The sequence below is a fragment of the Oncorhynchus masou genome, chromosome 30 (genome assembly GCF_036934945.1).
Source record: "Oncorhynchus masou masou isolate Uvic2021 chromosome 30, UVic_Omas_1.1, whole genome shotgun sequence".
In the NCBI taxonomy this organism is placed as follows: Eukaryota; Metazoa; Chordata; class Actinopteri; order Salmoniformes; family Salmonidae; genus Oncorhynchus; species Oncorhynchus masou.
This window is the reverse complement of record NC_088241.1, coordinates 52,090,902-52,108,386: the sequence shown is the minus strand read 5'-3', so window position 1 is coordinate 52,108,386 and position 17,485 is coordinate 52,090,902. Positions and strand designations below refer to the sequence as shown.

General features: G+C 42.6%; 1 protein-coding gene across 1 annotated transcript; it reads right to left on the bottom strand.

Moving 5' to 3' along the window:
• Positions 1–1,360: 1,360 nt before the first annotated feature.
• Positions 1,361–16,402, bottom strand: LOC135522736 (death-associated protein 1 homolog). The gene is made up of 4 exons (XM_064949275.1): positions 16,126–16,402; positions 14,043–14,148; positions 9,534–9,576; positions 1,361–4,326 (listed from the first exon to the last, which is right to left on the bottom strand). Exons 1-4 carry the CDS (start codon positions 16,178–16,180, stop codon positions 4,207–4,209), a joined length of 324 nt encoding a protein of 107 aa, XP_064805347.1. The 5' UTR covers positions 16,181–16,402; the 3' UTR covers positions 1,361–4,206.
• Positions 16,403–17,485: the final 1,083 nt, after the last annotated feature.

Here is a 17,485-nt window from a genome sequence, read left to right as displayed (position 1 = left end):
CTGAGGATGGATCAACATTATAGTAACTCCACAATACTAACCTAAATGACAGAGTGACAAGGAAGCCTGTATAGAATATACATATTCCAAAGCATGCATCCTGTCTGCATCCTGTTTGCATCCTGTCTGCATCCTGTCTGCATCCTGTCTGCATCCTGTCTGCATCCTGTCTGCATCCTGTCTGCATCCTGTCTGCATCCTGTCTGCATCCTGTCTGCAACCTGTCTGCATCCTGTCTGCAACCTGTCTGCAACCTGTCTGCAACCTGTCTGCATCCTGTCTGCATCCTGTTTGCATCCTGTCTGCAACCTGTCTGCAACCTGTCTGCATCCTGTCTGCATCCTGTCTGCATCCTGTCTGCATCCTGTCTGCATCCTGTTTGCATCCTGTCTGCATCCTGTCTGCATCCTGTCTGCATCCTGTTTGCATCCTGTCTGCATCCTGTCTGCATCGAGGCACTAAAGTAAAACTGTAAAAAAAATCCTGTCTGCATCCTGTTTGCATCCTGTTTGCATCCTGTCTGCAACCTGTGGCTCAGAAAAATTCACTTTATGTCCTGAATATAAAGCATTATATTTGGGGCAAATTCAATACATCACTACGCATCACATTTTCAAGCATGTGGTGGCTGCATCAGGTCATCGGCAAGGACTAGGTGGGAAAACAAGAAACAGAATAAAGCTACGCACAGGAAAAATCCTAGAGGAAACCTGCTTCAGTACGCTTTCTAGTCACTGGGACACATTCACCTTTCAGCAGGACAAGAAGCTAAAACACAAGACCAAATTTACACTGGAGTTGTTAACCAAGACATTAAATGTTCCTGAGTGGCCTAGTTACAGTTTTCACTTCAAATAGGCTTGAAAATCTATGGCAAGACATGAAAATGGCTGTCTAGCAATGATCAATAACCAACATGACTGAGCTTGAATCATTTAAGACTAATGTGCAAATATCGTACAATCCAGGTGTGCAAAGCGCTTAGATTTACCCAGAAAGACACAGATGTAGTCGCTGCCAAATCTGAATTTAACATGTATTGACTCAGGGGTGTGACTACTGATGTACAGTAAATGTGATATCTGTATTTCATTTCCAATAAATTTGCAAACATTTCTAAAGACATGTTTTAATTATGAAGTAAAGTGTGTAAAGCCATTTAATCCATTTTGAATTCAGGCTGTAACACACCAATGTGGCATAAATTAAGGGGTATGAATACTTTCTGAAGGCAGCATATGTGTAGAGTTTAGAAAAAGAGATATGCAGGTCACAGAGCTCAATACACAACAGTTGCATTTGTTCATGGACATTACAGAATATTACATAATACATCCAGTAACAATGAAGACAACAATGATTTTAAAGTTAAATCTTTATTCATGACAACCACACCTATTGCTTAAGTCCACTCACTGACTAAGGACTTTACTCAAGAAACAAACTGAGTAAAATAAAAAATATATAATTTTAAACTTTATTAAATAAACTTAGGAAATTACTCCTTCTTGCCTAAATGTATTTCCCTGGAACCCTGAAATGAGGTGTTGACAATAACCACACTTGAAATGAAGGAGGATTGTGTGTATGGTCTATGACATTTCCCTTAGAACTACACTGAACAAAAATACAAACGCAACATGTAAAGTTTTGGTCCTATGATTCATTAGCTAAAAAAATAAAATCTCAGAAATGTTCCATATGCACAAAAACCTTATTTCTCTCATATTTTGTGCAAAACTGTGTTTCCACCCCTGTTAGTGAGCATTTTTCTCCTTTACCAAGATAATGCATCCACCAGACAGGGGTGGCATATCAAGAAGCTGATCAAACAGCCTGATCATTACACAGGTGCACCTTGTGCTGGGGACAATAAAAGGCCACTTTAAAATGTGCAGTTGTCACACAACACAATGCCACAGATGTCTCTAGTTTTTAGGGAGCGTGACATTGGCATGCTGACTGCAGGAATATCCACCAGAGCGGTTGCCAGAGAATTGGATGTTCATTTCTCATACCATAAACTGCCTTCAATGTTGTTTTAGACAATTTGGCAATCTGTCCAACCGTCCTCACAACCGCAGACCACGTGTAACCACTCCTGCCCAGGACCTCCACACCCGGCTTCTTCGCCTGGGGGGAGCTGAGGAGTATTTCTGGACTGTAATAAAGCCTGTGTGTGGGAAAATCTCATTCAGATTGGCTGGGCCTGGCTCCCCAGTGGCTGGGCCTGGCTCCCCAGTGGCTGGGCCTGGCTACCCATGGCTAAACCCCTTCCCAGTCATGTGAAATCCATAGATTAGGTCCTAATTTATTTATTTCCATTGACTGATGATTATATAAACTCAGCAAAAAAAGAAGTCCTTTTTTCAGGACCCTGTCTTTCAAAGAGGATTCGTAAAAATCCAAATAACTTCACAGATCTTCCTTGTAAAGGGTTTAAACACCGTTTCACCATGCTTGCTCAATGAGCCATAATTAATGAACATGCACCTGTGGAACGGTCGCTAAGACACTAACAGCTTACAGACCATAGGCAATTAAGGTCAGAGACATAAACATTTAGGACACTAAGAGGCCTTTCTACTGACTCTGAAAAACACACACAAAAAAAAAGATGCCCAGGGTCCCTGCTCATCTGCGTGGACGTGCCTTAGGCATGCTGCAAGGAGGCATGAGGACTGCAGATGTGTCCAGGGCAATAAATTGCAATGTCCGTACTGTGAGATGCCTAAGACAGCGCTACAGGGAGACAGGACGGACAGCTGATCGTCCTCGCAGTGGCAGACCACGTGTAACAACACCTGCGCAGGATCGGTACATCCGAACATCACACCTGCGGGACAGGTACAGGATGGCAACAACAACTGCCAGAGTTACACCAGGAATGCACAATCCCTCCGTCAGTGCTGCCTGTCCGCAATAGGCTGAGAGAGGCTTGACAGGTCTTATAGGCCTGTTGTAAGGCAGGTCCTCACCAGAAACAACGTTGCCTATGAGCACAAACCCACCGTCGCTGGAACAGACAGGACTGACAAAAAGTGCTCACTGACGAGTCGCGGTCTTGTCTCACCAGAGATGGTCGGATTTGCGTTTATCATCGAAGGAATGAGCGTTACACCGAGGCCTATGCTCTGGAGAGGGTTCGATTTGGAGGTAGAGGGTCTGTCATGGTCTGGGGCGGTGTGTCACAGCATCATCGGACTGAGCTTGTTGTCATTGCAGGCATTCTCAATGCTGTGCGCTACAGGGAAGACATCCTCCTCCCTCATGTGGTACCCTTCCTGCAGGCTCACCTTGACATGACAATGCCACCAGCCATACTGCTCGTTCTGTGCGTGATTTCCTGCAAGACAGCCATGGCCAGTGAAGAGCCTGGATCTCAATCCCATTGAGCACGTCTGGGACCTGTTGGATCGGAGGGTGAGGGCTAGGGCCATTCCCCCACAGAAATGTCTGGAAACTTGCAGTTGCCTTCGTGAAAGAGTGGGGTAACATCTCATAGCAAGAACTGGCAAATCTGGTGCAGTCCATGAGGAGGAGGTGCACTGCAGTACTTAATGCAGCTGGTGGCCACACCAGATACTGACTGTTACTTTTGACCTCCCCTTGTTCAGGGACACATTATTCCATTTCTGTTAGTCACATCTGTGGAACTTGTTCAGTTTATGTCTCAGTTGTTGAATCTTGTTATGTCCTGACAAATATTTACACATGTTAAGTTTGCTGAAAATAAACGCATTTGACCGTGCGAGGACGTTTCTTTTTTTGCTGAGTGTTATGAACTCAGTACATTTTTGAAATTGTTGCATTTATATATTTCTGTTCAGTATAATAACCCAAGTAGGAGGAGAGTGGGATCACATGGAATGCTTAACAGGGGATTCCCTGATAACCTGAGCACTTATGGTAATTGGTTGCATGCTTAATTGATTGGTTGTCCAGTTCTTTGATTGGTTTGTGGTTGTTGTGTTGGTCGGTAGGCTGCTGTGATAGGTTGGCTGATGTGGTTCATTGATGATGCGTTGCATTGGCTTGCCCTTAGTCACAGATTTAGGATCAGTTTCGCCTCCTCAAATCCTTACTTAACCATTGGAGGGGGTAAACACAAAACTGACCGTAGAGCTGTGTCTGGGAAGATTGCTGGCGCCTTGTGGGGCCAACTGTAGCAGAGTTAGCGGAGGGAAGGTAAGCTTGGCGGTAGCCTCACTTGCGGGGCTGATGGATTTGTTGGGTGAGGTGCTGGTTCTGGGGCATCTTGGTGACAGATGGCTGGGGCTTCTGGTGAGCTACCTGGGCTGCCGCCGGGGTGAAGTCCTTATCACCCTGAGAACACAACCACACACATCCACTTAGCACAGGTGTGTTACAGTACAAAAGGTGTTCACACACACACATATCTACATATTTTCCTCAAGCTGATCAGCCCTCAGACTACAGGCCTTTTAGTCAGAGCCCTATAGCTTCAATACATTACACTGGCCTTAGTGCTCCTCCAAGCAGCCAGCAGCACCTGTGTGTGGTGTCTATCACTTGTATGTCTACGCGCAGTCTCTCATGGTGTGCAGATCTGTTTGACCCCAGTCTGTTCTAAATATTCTGGCTCTCTGATTAATTACCACAGGGATGCTGTGGGTGTGAGTGTGTGTACACACAGTAGAATCCAGTACAGAGACCTAGGAGAGTAAATCCATTTGATTTCAATCCCTTTTTGACTGAACCCCTTTTGATTTGAACGAATCCTTCCATACATATTTTCCCATTGTAGAAGTCCTCAGAACGTAACCTTTTGGACCTTAGAGATAAAAGGTGCTGAAAGTTGACCCATTTTGCATTCCCCGCCATGCCATGAGACATCCATGTCTTCATCACTGGAGAAGATCAACGGCTGAGATTGACATCATTTTAAAAGCTTACAAACAGGGTTGTCAAACTATTTAATATATATATATATTTTTTTTAAAGTAAAAATGTAACCTTAAATAGGTAAATTATCAAAAAATAATGTTGTAGCTTAGAACCTATTTTACATCATATGAGGTTGTTGTGCTCGCCATTGCTTGAGATTCAACATGCTCTTGAATGCAGGGTGGGTGTCATGTTTCGGCTGATAAACGTACTCAAGTGGGAATATAATTTCAATTTCGACGTTCAAAAAGTATCACAAAGATGGAAGTCCACACATCATAGAACACTGACTTGAATGGGAATATCTGTTTTAAATTATACTGTCAATCTTCCATAGGAAACCTATTGAAATCATATAAATATAGATAATAGAATAGACATTAACATTTACTTCAAAGTTGACATTCAGCAACGAGTAGACCGGTGGCCATCATTATGTTAGTAATTAGAAGGAAAACAGTTCAGTTCAATTTCAAATGGTGTACTAGTTAAATTGCAGTGGTCCGAAGGAATAGGTCATTTATACAAATTCTATTTCTATGATTGAAATGACACCCACCCTGTATTTAAGAGCATGTTGTGTCTCAACCGATGGCAGGCACAACACAATCTCAGCTACAACATAAACAAATGTAATTTTAAAAAAAAAAAAAATCAGTTTACCCATTTTTAGATAAATAACGTTAAAGGTTTAACCCCCCCCCCCCCCCCACACATAACTGCTCAAAAGTTTTAGGACACCTACTCATTCAAGGGTTTCTTTATTTGTACTACTTTCTACATTGTAGAATAATAGTGAATACATCAAAACTATGAAATAACACATATGGAATCATGTAGTAACCAAAAAAGTGTTATACAAATATTTTTTATATTTGAGATTCTTCAAACAGCCACCCTTTGCCTTGACAGCTTAGCACACTCTTGGCATTCTCTCAACCAGCTTCATGTTAACTGGAATGCATTTCAATTAACAGGTGTGCCTTGTTAAAAGTTAATTTGTGGAATTTCTTTCCTTCTTAATGCGTTTGAGTCAATCAGTTGTGACAAGGTGGGGGTATACAGAATAGAGGTCGACCAATTATGATTTTTCAACGCCTATACAGATTATTGTAGGACCAAAAAAAGCCAATAACGATTAATCAGCCAATTTTTAAAATGTATTTGTAATAATGACAATTACAATAATACTGAATAAACTTATTTTAACTTAATATAATACATCAATAAAAATCTATTTAGCCTCAAATAAATAAATGAAACATGTTCAATTTGGTTTAAATAATGCAAAAACAAAGTGTTGGAGAAGAAAGTTAAAGTGCAATATGTGCCATGTAAGATAGCTAACGTTTAAGTTCCTTGCTCAGAACATATGAAAGCTGGTGGTTCCTTTTAACATGAGTCTTCAATATTCCAAGGTAAGAGGTCTTAGGTTGTAATTAATATAGTATTTATAAGACTATTTCTCTCTATCCCATTTGTATTCCATATACCTTTGACTATTGGATGTTCTTATAGGCACTTTAGTATTGCCAGTGTAACAGTATAGCTTCCGGCTAAGGTGTATGTAAACTTCCAACTTCAACTGTATGTTGATTTGTTTAACACTTTTTTGGTTACTACATGATTCCATATGTGTTATTTCATAGTTTTGATGTCTTCACTATTATTCTACAATGTAGGAAATAGTAAAAATAACTTTGTATACTTTCAAATTATAATCAAACTCAACCTTTTCCAGCGATGAAGACATGGATGTCTCATGTAAGGTGGGGTATGCAAAACGTGTTAACTTTGAGCTTTCTGACCACTTCTGACATGGGCAGAAGTATGGAAAGTGGTTTAAATCAAAAAAGTGATTGCTGTCAAAAAAGTGATCGAATTCAAATGGAGGAGTGTCCCAGGAGTGTCTAACCACATGGTCTAAACCCTCGATCTGAAGTTCCATGAACCCAGCCCACAAATACACATCCTCCCTTCGATACCATGATGCCACATCCCATCAAAACCAAACGCATTTACTTCTTACACTCCATTGCATTGCTTCACATGTAGTGCTATAGTTAAGGCTAAAGAACTTGATTGGCAGTCTTCTCTCTCAGATTGTGCACCGCCCTATCGGCCCAGTGTCGTCCGGGGTTAGAGTTTGGCCGGGGTAGGCCGTCATTGTAAATAAGAATGTGTTCTTCACTGACTTGCATAGTTTAAATAAAGGTTCAATAAAAAGAGAAGGCACGACCCTAATAAGGGTTAGTACACAAGTCCATTAATACCATAGGGTGAGGATCAGAGTCAACCGACAGACAGAGGATGAAAGTATAAGTCATATAAAACAAACTGCCCCTCTTCATAATCTCCCGCTCAATCTCTTTCCCGCTCTCCCCCAGGAGAATTTTGTAGCGTTCCAGAAGAGTACTGTAGTGTCTAACAGTAGTGTAGTCATAATATCTCATAGATAAGAGAGTTGTGCTGGCTGTGAATGACTCACCAGCTTCAAATCTCTAGGAAATGCTAACACAGCAGTATAGAGAATACACACACACACCACACACTTTTATATATCATATCTGTGTGTCTGTGCATGCATGCGATCTAATGTTGTGCAATGTATATTTGTGAATGTTTCAGTTTAAGACCATAACTCCTATAGATCTGAAAGACCTACAATCAAGGGAGCCAGAGGTGTGGCAGACATCATTATCCAGGTAAGGAGGCCTGAATCTGGGCATGACACCACTCAGACCCCTTTATACAGTCCACTGGAGCTGGGACAATAAAACTCCTGTATCAGTTCTCTAGGTCACTAGCATACATCCTAATCTCTATAAGGAAATATATGTGGTGTATTTTCCTGGAAATTAGTCAATGTTGTTTTGGTTTGTATGTAAACAGAAATAAATAAATGCATGGATTGATATTATGGTGCAGTAGGGAGACCAGATGGAAGGTTACATCATCTATATAAACCTCTGGATATATGGACGGGAATGCAAGCGCAAGCACTCACACACAGTGGAATAAGATCAAACTAGGATGGCAATGTACATGAGGTAGGTATATAAATATAGAAGAGAGAGAAAGGAAGGGATGGGGTGTGTATCAGTGTGAGGGAGAGAGAGAAAGGAAGGGATGGGGAGTGTATCAGTGTGAGGGAGAGAGAGAGAGAAAGGAAGGGATGGGGAGTGTATCAGTGTGAGGGAGAGATTGAGAATGGAAGGGATGGGGAGTGTATCAGTGTGAGGGAGAGAGAGAGAAAGGAAGGGGAGTGTATCAGTGTGAGGGAGAGAGAGAGAAAGGAAGGGATGGGGAGTGTATCAGTGTGAGGGAGAGATTGAGAATGGAAGGGATGGGGAGTGTATCAGTGTGAGGGAGAGAGAGAGAGAAAGGAAGGGATGGGGAGTGTATCAGTGTGAGGGATGGGGCGTGTATCAGTGTGAGGGAGAGAGAGAAAGGAAGGGATGGGGAGTGTATCAGTGTGAGGGAGAGAGAGAGAGAAAGGAAGGGATGGGGAGTGTATCAGTGTGAGGGAGAGATTGAGAATGGAAGGGATGGGGAGTGTATCAGTGTGAGGGAGAGAGAGAAAAGGAAGGGGAGTGTATCAGTGTGAGGGAGAGAGAGAGAAAGGAAGGGATGGGGAGTGTATCAGTGTGAGGGAGAGATTGAGAATGGAAGGGATGGGGAGTGTATCAGTGTGAGGGAGAGAGAGAGAAAAGGAAGGGATGGGGAGTGTATCAGTGTGAGGGATGGGGTGTGTATCAGTGTGAGGGAGAGAGAGAAAGGAAGGGATGGGGAGTGTATCAGTGTGAGGGAGAGAGAGAGAAAGGAAGGGATGGGGAGTGTATCAGTGTGAGGGAGAGATTGAGAATGGAAGGGATGGGGAGTGTATCAGTGTGAGGGAGAGAGAGAGAAAGGAAGGGGAGTGTATCAGTGTGAGGGAGAGAGAGAGAAAGGAAGGGATGGGGAGTGTATCAGTGTGAGGGAGAGATTGAGAATGTGTGTGCTATAGAGAAATGTATTTGTGTGTTTGAGAGATGGAATGAGAGGTGGAGAGAGATGTACAGTATGTACAGAGGGACATCTCTTTCTCTCTCCATAGGAATGCAATATAAATGAGTGGAACTTAGTTTAGTTTACCAAACCTCAACAAATATAAATCTGAGGCAGTAAGGCTAGCCTTGATCAGGGAGATGTAGGACCCCTCTCTCAGGTCATCTCAGTGGGAGAATATAATCTCTGCAGCTGCCCCCTGGTTCGTCAGGCTTTCTTTAAGGCTGTCGCAGCCTGCAGGTATGGCAGCACAGACAAATAGAGAATAAAAAGGCAAGCCTAGATGTAGAGAGAGAGCTCGTAGAGACACCAGAGGGGTGAGCTTAGATGGGGGTAAGCATGGTGTGTGAGTGGAAAGGGTGGGGGTAAATAGCAATATCCTAGAAGCCAGGGTAGGCTAAGCTTAGTGTGTGTGTGCGTTGGTAAAGAATCCAGTCCGAGGTGATATCTGGTATCTCTCTCCAACAATCTGTGTTCAGTGCTAACACGACGTTAGGAGCCGTCTTGCCCCATTTGACCCTGTCAAGGACATCTGGGTGGGTCACACACACACACACACACACACACTTTGGTCTTACCTTTGTAACCACTCCTGACACGACCACAGTGGGCTTTGGTGGGCTAGAGACAGAAAGAGGGGTTAAACACATCAGACTCCTACCTCAATGTCAATTATTTGACGAGACACGATCACATTATGTTGAGATGAAATGCCTGATGAATGTATGCCCGTGTCGATGTCAGAAACACTGACCATCAACTCTGGAGTTTCTCTTACAGAGGGTTATAAAAGACAGGAACAGAAAGTGCTTCTGTTTGATCCAATTGAACAAACATGCACAGACGGCGAGAGAAAAAGACCTCCGTGAGCTCATTCACAGTACTGTGATGCTGTGGATCTGCCTGCCACCCTACTAAATGACTATCATTAATACTGGACTGGTTCTACACTGCAACTCACACAGTAGGGGAGAGGGAGGAAAGGGGGGGGGGGGGTGATGAGGGGAGGGGAGAGAGAGATCCCGAGATGGAAATGGACCTTGACATGAGAAACGAGTCCTGTCTGATGTAACAGCAGAACCATTACCGGAGGTGAAATGCTGTCCTCAGCTTCTACCTCTGGAGGTTTGGGCAGGGCAGCAGAGAGACTTAACGTAGCATACACAACTAAGGTAGCCTACATATTGTAGCTAGCGTCCTTGGTACAACACCAGCGGCCTTGTCAAGACGTTAATGACTGACAGACACAGGCCCACTTCGCTGCAGTATACCTGTATTGGAGTACTTCACTTAAAGTAGCCTAAACGTTATCTTCAAGTAATGTCAACATGTTATTACAATCTAACTACACTGGTATGAGAGCAATTTAATCAGTGAGAAAACGAGTTCCTCTGAGATTAGAGGATGGAGGCGCAGTCAGTCAGTCATCTGGAGTGCAGATAGACAAGATGAGGGGAAAGAGAGACAAAAATAGGGGGAGAGAGAAAGAGAGGGGATAAAGAGAAATAATTTTATTTGTCATATACACGTGTTTAGCAGATGGTGTAGCGAAATGCTAGCGGGAGAGAGGGATGAAGAGAAATAGAGTGGGGGAGAGCAAGAGCGCAAGATGAAAAAAAAAGAGCTTCAGAGTTAGGGTTGGTCCCGCCCCTCAGGCTGTGTACAGGAAGTGCTTATGGCGATGCTCTGTTGCCTTTGCTATAAACTTCTCTCCCTTTCCTCCCATCTCTCCATCTAGGTCTAAATTGTATATGACAGGCGTTCCCTTGGTGACCTCGCTCCACTGGCTGCTATACAGCATCCACCTGGTCTCAAAGTGGACACAGGCATGCACGCAGGACACACACACACACACTAACCTTGCTCTTAAATGAGCGACTGAAGGAAAGCCAGAGCCAGGGTAAGAACCAAGATGACCGCATCATAGAGGATTTCTACTGCATTTCACACGGGCACTTTCACTGCTGCCTCTGATCTCTCTAGAGGACCCAGGGCAGGAGCTGTTATGGCAACCTCACTCTTCAGGCTGGGGCATAGGGAAAGCCAATATTTTAAACCTCTTTCGCTCTTTACTTTCCCTGTGTCCATGCCACAATTCCTGCTTGCTCCTAAGGACATGCCAAAGAGAGGAGCGAGAGCCACAGCTCAGTTTGAACGTTTATACAAAACTCTCACCGTGTTGCTCAACAGGTTTTGGAGAGTACAAACAGAGGTAAAAGCAACACACACACACAGTGTGGTGTAAATATTTCACCTGGCTAATCAGACATTGCTCAACAGTCGAGACCCAGAGCAGATCTTAGTGGGGGTGCATGAAGCACCACGCATTTTCCCAACAAAGTATAGCCTCAAACATATACGAGTCCTATATTGACAACCTGAAAGGCCACTCAGCAAGGAAGAAGCCACTACTCCAAAACCGCCATAAAAAAAACCAGACTACGGTTTGCAACTGTACATGGGGACAAAGACCGTACTTTGAGAAATGTCCTCTAATCTGATGAAACAAAAATAGAACTGTTTGGCCATAAAGACTGTCGTTATGTTTGGAGGAAAAAGGAGGAGGCTTGCAAGTCTAAGAACACCATCTCAACTGTGAAGCACGGGGGTGGCAGCATCATGTTGTGGGGTTGTTTTGCTGCAGGAGGGACTGGTGCACCTCACAAAATAATGGCATGAGGTAGGGAAATTATGTGGATATATTGAAGCAACATCTCAAGACATCAGTCAGGAAGTTAGAGCTTGTTCGCGATTGGGGTCTTCCAAATGAACAATGACCCCAAGCATACTTCCATGGTTGCGGCAAAATGGCTTAAGGAAAACAAAGTCCAGGTATTGGCGTGGCCATCACAAAGCCCTGACCTCAATCCTATAGACAATTTGTGGGTAGAACTGAAAAAGCGTGAGTGAGCAGGGACGCCTACAAACCTGACTCAGTTACACCAGCTCTGTCAGGAGGAATGGGCCAAAATTCACCTAACTTATTGTGGGAAGCTTGTGAAAGACTACCCCAAATATTTGACCCAAGTTAAACAGTTTAAAGGCAAAGCTACCAAATACTAATTGAGTGTATGTAAACTTCTGACCCACTGGGAATATGATGAAAAAAAACAATTCACTACTATTATTGTGACATTTCACATTCTTAAAATAAAGTGGTGATCCTAACTGACCTAAAACAGGGAATTTTCACTGAGATTAAATGTCAGGAATTGTGAAAAACCGAGTTTAAATGTATTTGGCTAAAGATGTATGGAAACTTCTGACTTCAACTGTATGCATGTGTGCAGGTACAGTGGCTTGTGAAAGTATTCACCCCCTTGGCATGTTTCCTATTTGTTGCCTTACAACCTGGAAGTAAAATAGATTTTTTTGTGGGTGTACAGCAATCTAAGTCATATCACAGATTCAATTTGATTGAGGTCTGGGCTTTGACGAGGTCATTCCAAGACATTTAAATGTTTCCCCTTAAACCACTCAAGTGTTGCTTTAGCAGTATTCTTAGGGTCATTGTCCTGCTGGAAGGTGAACCTCCGTCCCAGTCTCAAATCTCTCAAACATGTTTCCCTCAAAACTTTCCCTATACTTAGCGCCATCCATCATTCCTTCAATTCTGACCATTTTCTCAGTCCCTGCCAATGAAAAACATTGCCACAGCATGCTGCTGCCACCACGCTTCACTGTGAGGATGGTGTTCACGGGGTGATGAGGTGTTGGGTTTGCACCAGACATAGTGTTTTCCTTGATGGCCAAAAATATACATTTTAGTCTTATCTGACCAGAGTGCCTTCTTCCATATGTTTGGGGAATCTCCCACATGCCCTTTGGCGAACACCAAACGTGTTTGCTTATTTTCTTTCTTTAAGCAATGGCTTTTTTCTGGCCACTCTTCCGTAAAGCTCAGCTCTGTAGAGTGTACGGCTTAAAGTGATCCTATGGACCGATACTCCAATCTCTGCTGTGGAGCTTTGCAGATTTTTCAGGGTTATCGTTGGTCTCTTTGCTGCCTCCATTATGCCCTCCTTCAAAGGCTGTGAGTTTTGGTGGGCGGCCCTCTCTTGGCAGGTTGGTTGTGGTGCCATATTCTTGCCATTTGTTAATAACGGATTTAGTGGTGCTCTGTGGGATGGTCAACATTTCAGATATTTTTTAGAACCCAACCCCGATCTGTACTTCTCCACAATTTTGTCCATGACCTGTTTGGAGAGCTCCTTGGTCTTCATGGTGCCACTTGCTTGGTGGTGCTCCTTGCTTAGTGGTGTTGCAGACTCTGGGGCCTTTCAGAACGTACGTACGTACGTACGTACGTACATACATACATAATAATAATGGCTAGAGAGTGGGCATAGGGCAGAGAATGGCTAGAGAGTGGGCATAAATAAAGTCTTTAAATTAAAAGTGGTGCACTTTGATGTGAAAACGGACACTATAAACACAACACAATTTAACAACGCTCCTCTCAAATTCTTTAACACGTTGGACTAATGAAAAACACCAAACATACATACATACATACATACATATGTACGTATGTATGTACATAATAATAATGGCTAGAGAGTGGGTACGTATGTACGTATGTATGTACATAATAATAATGGCTAGAGTGGGCATAGGGCAGAGAATGTATGTACGTACGTATGTATGTATGTACATAATAATAAAGGCTAGAGAGTACGTACGTATGTATGTATGTACATAATAATAATGGCTAGAGAGTGGGCATAGGGCAGAGAATGTATGTATGTACATAATAATAAAGGCTAGAGAGTACGTACGTATGTATGTATGTACATAATAATAAAGGCTAGAGAGTACGTACGTATGTATGTATGTACATAATAATAATGGCTAGAGAGTGGGCATAGGGCAGAGAATGTACGTACGTACGTATGTATGTATATACTGAGATCATGTGACAGATCATGTGACACTTAAAGTCCACCTGTGTGCAATCTAACAAATTATGTGACTTTGAAGGTAATTGGTTGCACCAGGTCTCATTTAGGGGCTTCATAGCAAAAGGAGTGAATACATACACGCTCCACTTTTCCATTTTTTAAAACTATTTTGTGTGTGTGTGTTACCTAGGCTCCTCCACAAACTCCTCGTCGTCCTTGTCCTTGACAGGAGGTGGCTCAGGTGGAGCTGCTCCCTGGTGCTTCTGCACGATCCTCATCCCCCCTGCCTTCACTGTCACACACAATGAATTCACATCAACACACATCTTTATCACTGTTATACATTAACACCTACACACATTAGGCAGTGTTTCCCAAACTCGGTCCTGGGGACCCCAAAGGCTGCGCATTTTGTTTTTGTTGCCCTAGCACAACACAGCTGATTCAAATAATCAACTCATCATCAAACTTTCATTATTTTTATCAGCTGTCTGGTGCTAGGGCAACAACCAAAATATGCAGTTCCCCAGGACCGAGTTTGGGAAATGCTACATTAGGGTAGTGTGGACAAAAGGCTGAGGCGCAAAAAAAATAAATCCCTTTGCCAAAGCCGTAAAATTAACCACAGACAGTCAGATAATCAGCCTAAAAGGCTACAGGCCCACCTGCAGAAGAGGTGGACTTGGTCAAAAACAATACTTAAGGTATTCACATATAATCCTCTTTAAAATAACCGATCTCAGTCCTCATTAAAGTGAACTCTGGGGTAAAAAAACACACTAAAGAACTCTGTTCTCTTCACATTGGCCTTGAATGAGGACTCAACTCTTCTGCCAGTTCCCAACCAACTATTTTGTGGTTTGAGTCCTATTTGCCTTCACATTGCTATGTTTAGAAAGGAACCAAGATCTTTTTCCAACATTCACTCAATGCACTCTGGGTTTTTACAATGTGCAGGAAAAGTCATCCATCTGGTCAGAAAGCTATATGCCTACTTACATTTTGGGAGCAAAGCAATTGCATTTAGTTAAAAGATTCCAATCATCATAATCAGAAGATACTATTAACATGCCAATATTATTGGTAACAGAATAAATAGCAAAAGAATAACTGCAGATTAAATAATGCTGTAATTGAATGAGCTACAATTTATTTTTGTACCCTGTTGTCTTCACACTATTCAAACGCCACAATCAATAAACATCTTATGAAGCTCTCTTAGCCTATATATCACATACTGTAAACAAATAACCTAAAAACTCATATTTTGGCATTTCTGTGCATCCTTGACAATTGCTAATCAATATCCCAAAACAGAACACGTTTAGTTTCTACAAACCCACAAAATCTTCTTTCAATTGTGACACCAATGTGAGGGGTTATGGTAGGGGAAACAGTGTTGCAGTAGACTAGTGTGTGGTGCTGGAATAATGACAAACGGACATGGGGAGCTTTGTGTTCACATTGCCCTAAAAAAAAAAAAGGAAAACCGGACTGAGGATTTCAAGCAAATCAAACTCAGACCCCGTATGGAACGTTCACATTGGACAAGAAATTAAGCGAACCCTACTAAATTAACAAAAATTGTATGAAAACACCCTTAGAGTATTTTAAGACAAGGCATATCCTACTAATAAGATCATGTCTTTTCACCACCTGGCAGTCCTAGCAACATTAGCTAGTAGCTACTTGTAATCTTTAGTCAGTTATGGCTATGTGCCCTACTTTCTATGTCCACGTAGGCTACTCCTTAGGACTGTTATCAGATCCCACACATAGACTTCCGCTACATAGCCTGGATGCCAGTCTGTTTCTGCTCTCTTGCCAACTCCTTATGGAATTGTCATGTCAAACCTACAGCAATAAGTGGAATGACAACCAAACAGACTGGCACCCAGGCTTCATACGGTAGCTTCCACTATACTAACTAGGCCACAATAGAAGATACAGGCCTAGGATTGATGGCGCACCGGCAATAAAACATTGGCAACATGTGCAATGTTAGATCTCAATGTACAGGCGTAATGCGTTATTAGGGAAATCAGACTTAGCGGCAGGCAACAACAACAAAAAATATTTCGTAAGCTTTCAGATGTCGTTCTACAGCACACAAATGTTAGTCTAGCTCCTTGAGTAGTGTGTATCTAACTAACGTTGCCCAACACCATTATTGACATAGGCCTAATGCGTATACAGAGATACAATGTTGGTTGAACCATGAAAACAAAAGCGATGTTTGTGCTGTAAAAAGCAACATAAGGTTTAATACCAGCCGGGAGATGTCCTCCTTTGGTCTCGATTTTTTCCTTCGGAGGCGAAGACATCTGTAATCTAATTTATATATTTCGGAAGAGTGAAAAACGCTCGTTTAGATCTATTTTCTGGGAAAAACAGCAGCAGTCGACTTCAGTCCAGATCGTCAACGTGGCTTTTTTGTTTGGCAACGGGGCATGATGAGGACAGAAAAAATATCAGCAAATAGGAAAGTCACGTTCAGTCTTACGTAGTGTAGGGTAGGTACGGGAAGGGGCTCGTGCCAGAATAAAGAATTTCCCATGGATAAATAAAATCAACCGTGGTCAAAGTAAAAGGATGTACGGTCCGGTAAGGCGTCCCGGCAAAATAAATAGTGAGGTTACGCCATACCGGTAAAAACATGAGCCTATCATAATAATTAACGCAACATGTCAAGAACACTGTAGGCTATTATAACACTTTTTTTTTATCATTAGCACATGTCAGAGGCATGAAAAGAGAAGTAATGTACTTGAAAACGGGTGGTAACGTTATAGCCTTCGCTCCAAAAATGCTATGTGGTTCGATGAGAACACCGATACTTTGCCCAAGGCAGAGATTTTTATTTAACTAGGCAAGTCAGTTAAGAACAATTTATTATTTACAATGATGGCAAACAAAAATGTTTGATATATAGCAGGTATATAGGAGGTCCCGTACCAGGAAGAAATTAAATATACTTTCTCCCCTGAAAATCAGGGAATCATCTAGTCAGTGTGTGTGTGTGGGCATCTGTGCATGTGTTCGGTGTGTGTCAGTGTTTGGTTCTGACAGTAGCGAAGACATCCTATAACACCTATTCCCCCTGTCCAGGGGGTGTTGTAGTCCTATGAGAGGTGTCAAGGTGTTGATGTCCAATCAAAAGGCTAGGAGGTCACTGCTGTCCTTCTCTCCTTGTTTTGTAGAACAATGTTGTTGATTAATTCATAACATAAACAACATTTGTCGATACATGTGAACATAAGCACGCATTTAAAGTTAAACCAGGCTGCATTCAGTACATTTTTACGTTCTGGAACGTACAATTGAACGGAAATGGACGCTGTACTGAAAGACCAGTTGAAAAACGGGGAGGGGTTGGGTTGTGGCTTGGGGATCAATGTCAGCATGGTCACCGCCGTTTAAAAACGTCATTCACTGTGTCAAGCCACACCTCGCCAAAACCGCCAAACGGGAGCAAAGTCAACGTACCTTAAAGTCTATCCAATAAGGTTTTGGGGAAAGTGGTATTCAGTAGAAACCGTTCCGCAATGTAGCAATCATTCAAGCGAACTGAACGCACCTCATGTTCTTATGCACAAAATGAGTCAGGCAATTAAAATGTTTGATTTACT

Excerpts from the sequence above, each read along its gene's own strand:
- LOC135522736 (XM_064949275.1), bottom strand. The coding sequence starts at position 16,180 with ATGTCTTCGCCTCCGAAGGAAAAAATCGAGACCAAAGGAGGACATCTC. Across the intron at positions 14,149-16,125 it reads AGGAGGACATCTCCCGGCTG|TGAAGGCAGGGGGGATGAGG; the intron begins GTATTAAACCTT and ends TGTGTGTGACAG. Across the intron at positions 4,327-9,533 it reads TGTCAGGAGTGGTTACAAAG|GGTGATAAGGACTTCACCCC; the intron begins GTAAGACCAAAG and ends TTGTGTTCTCAG.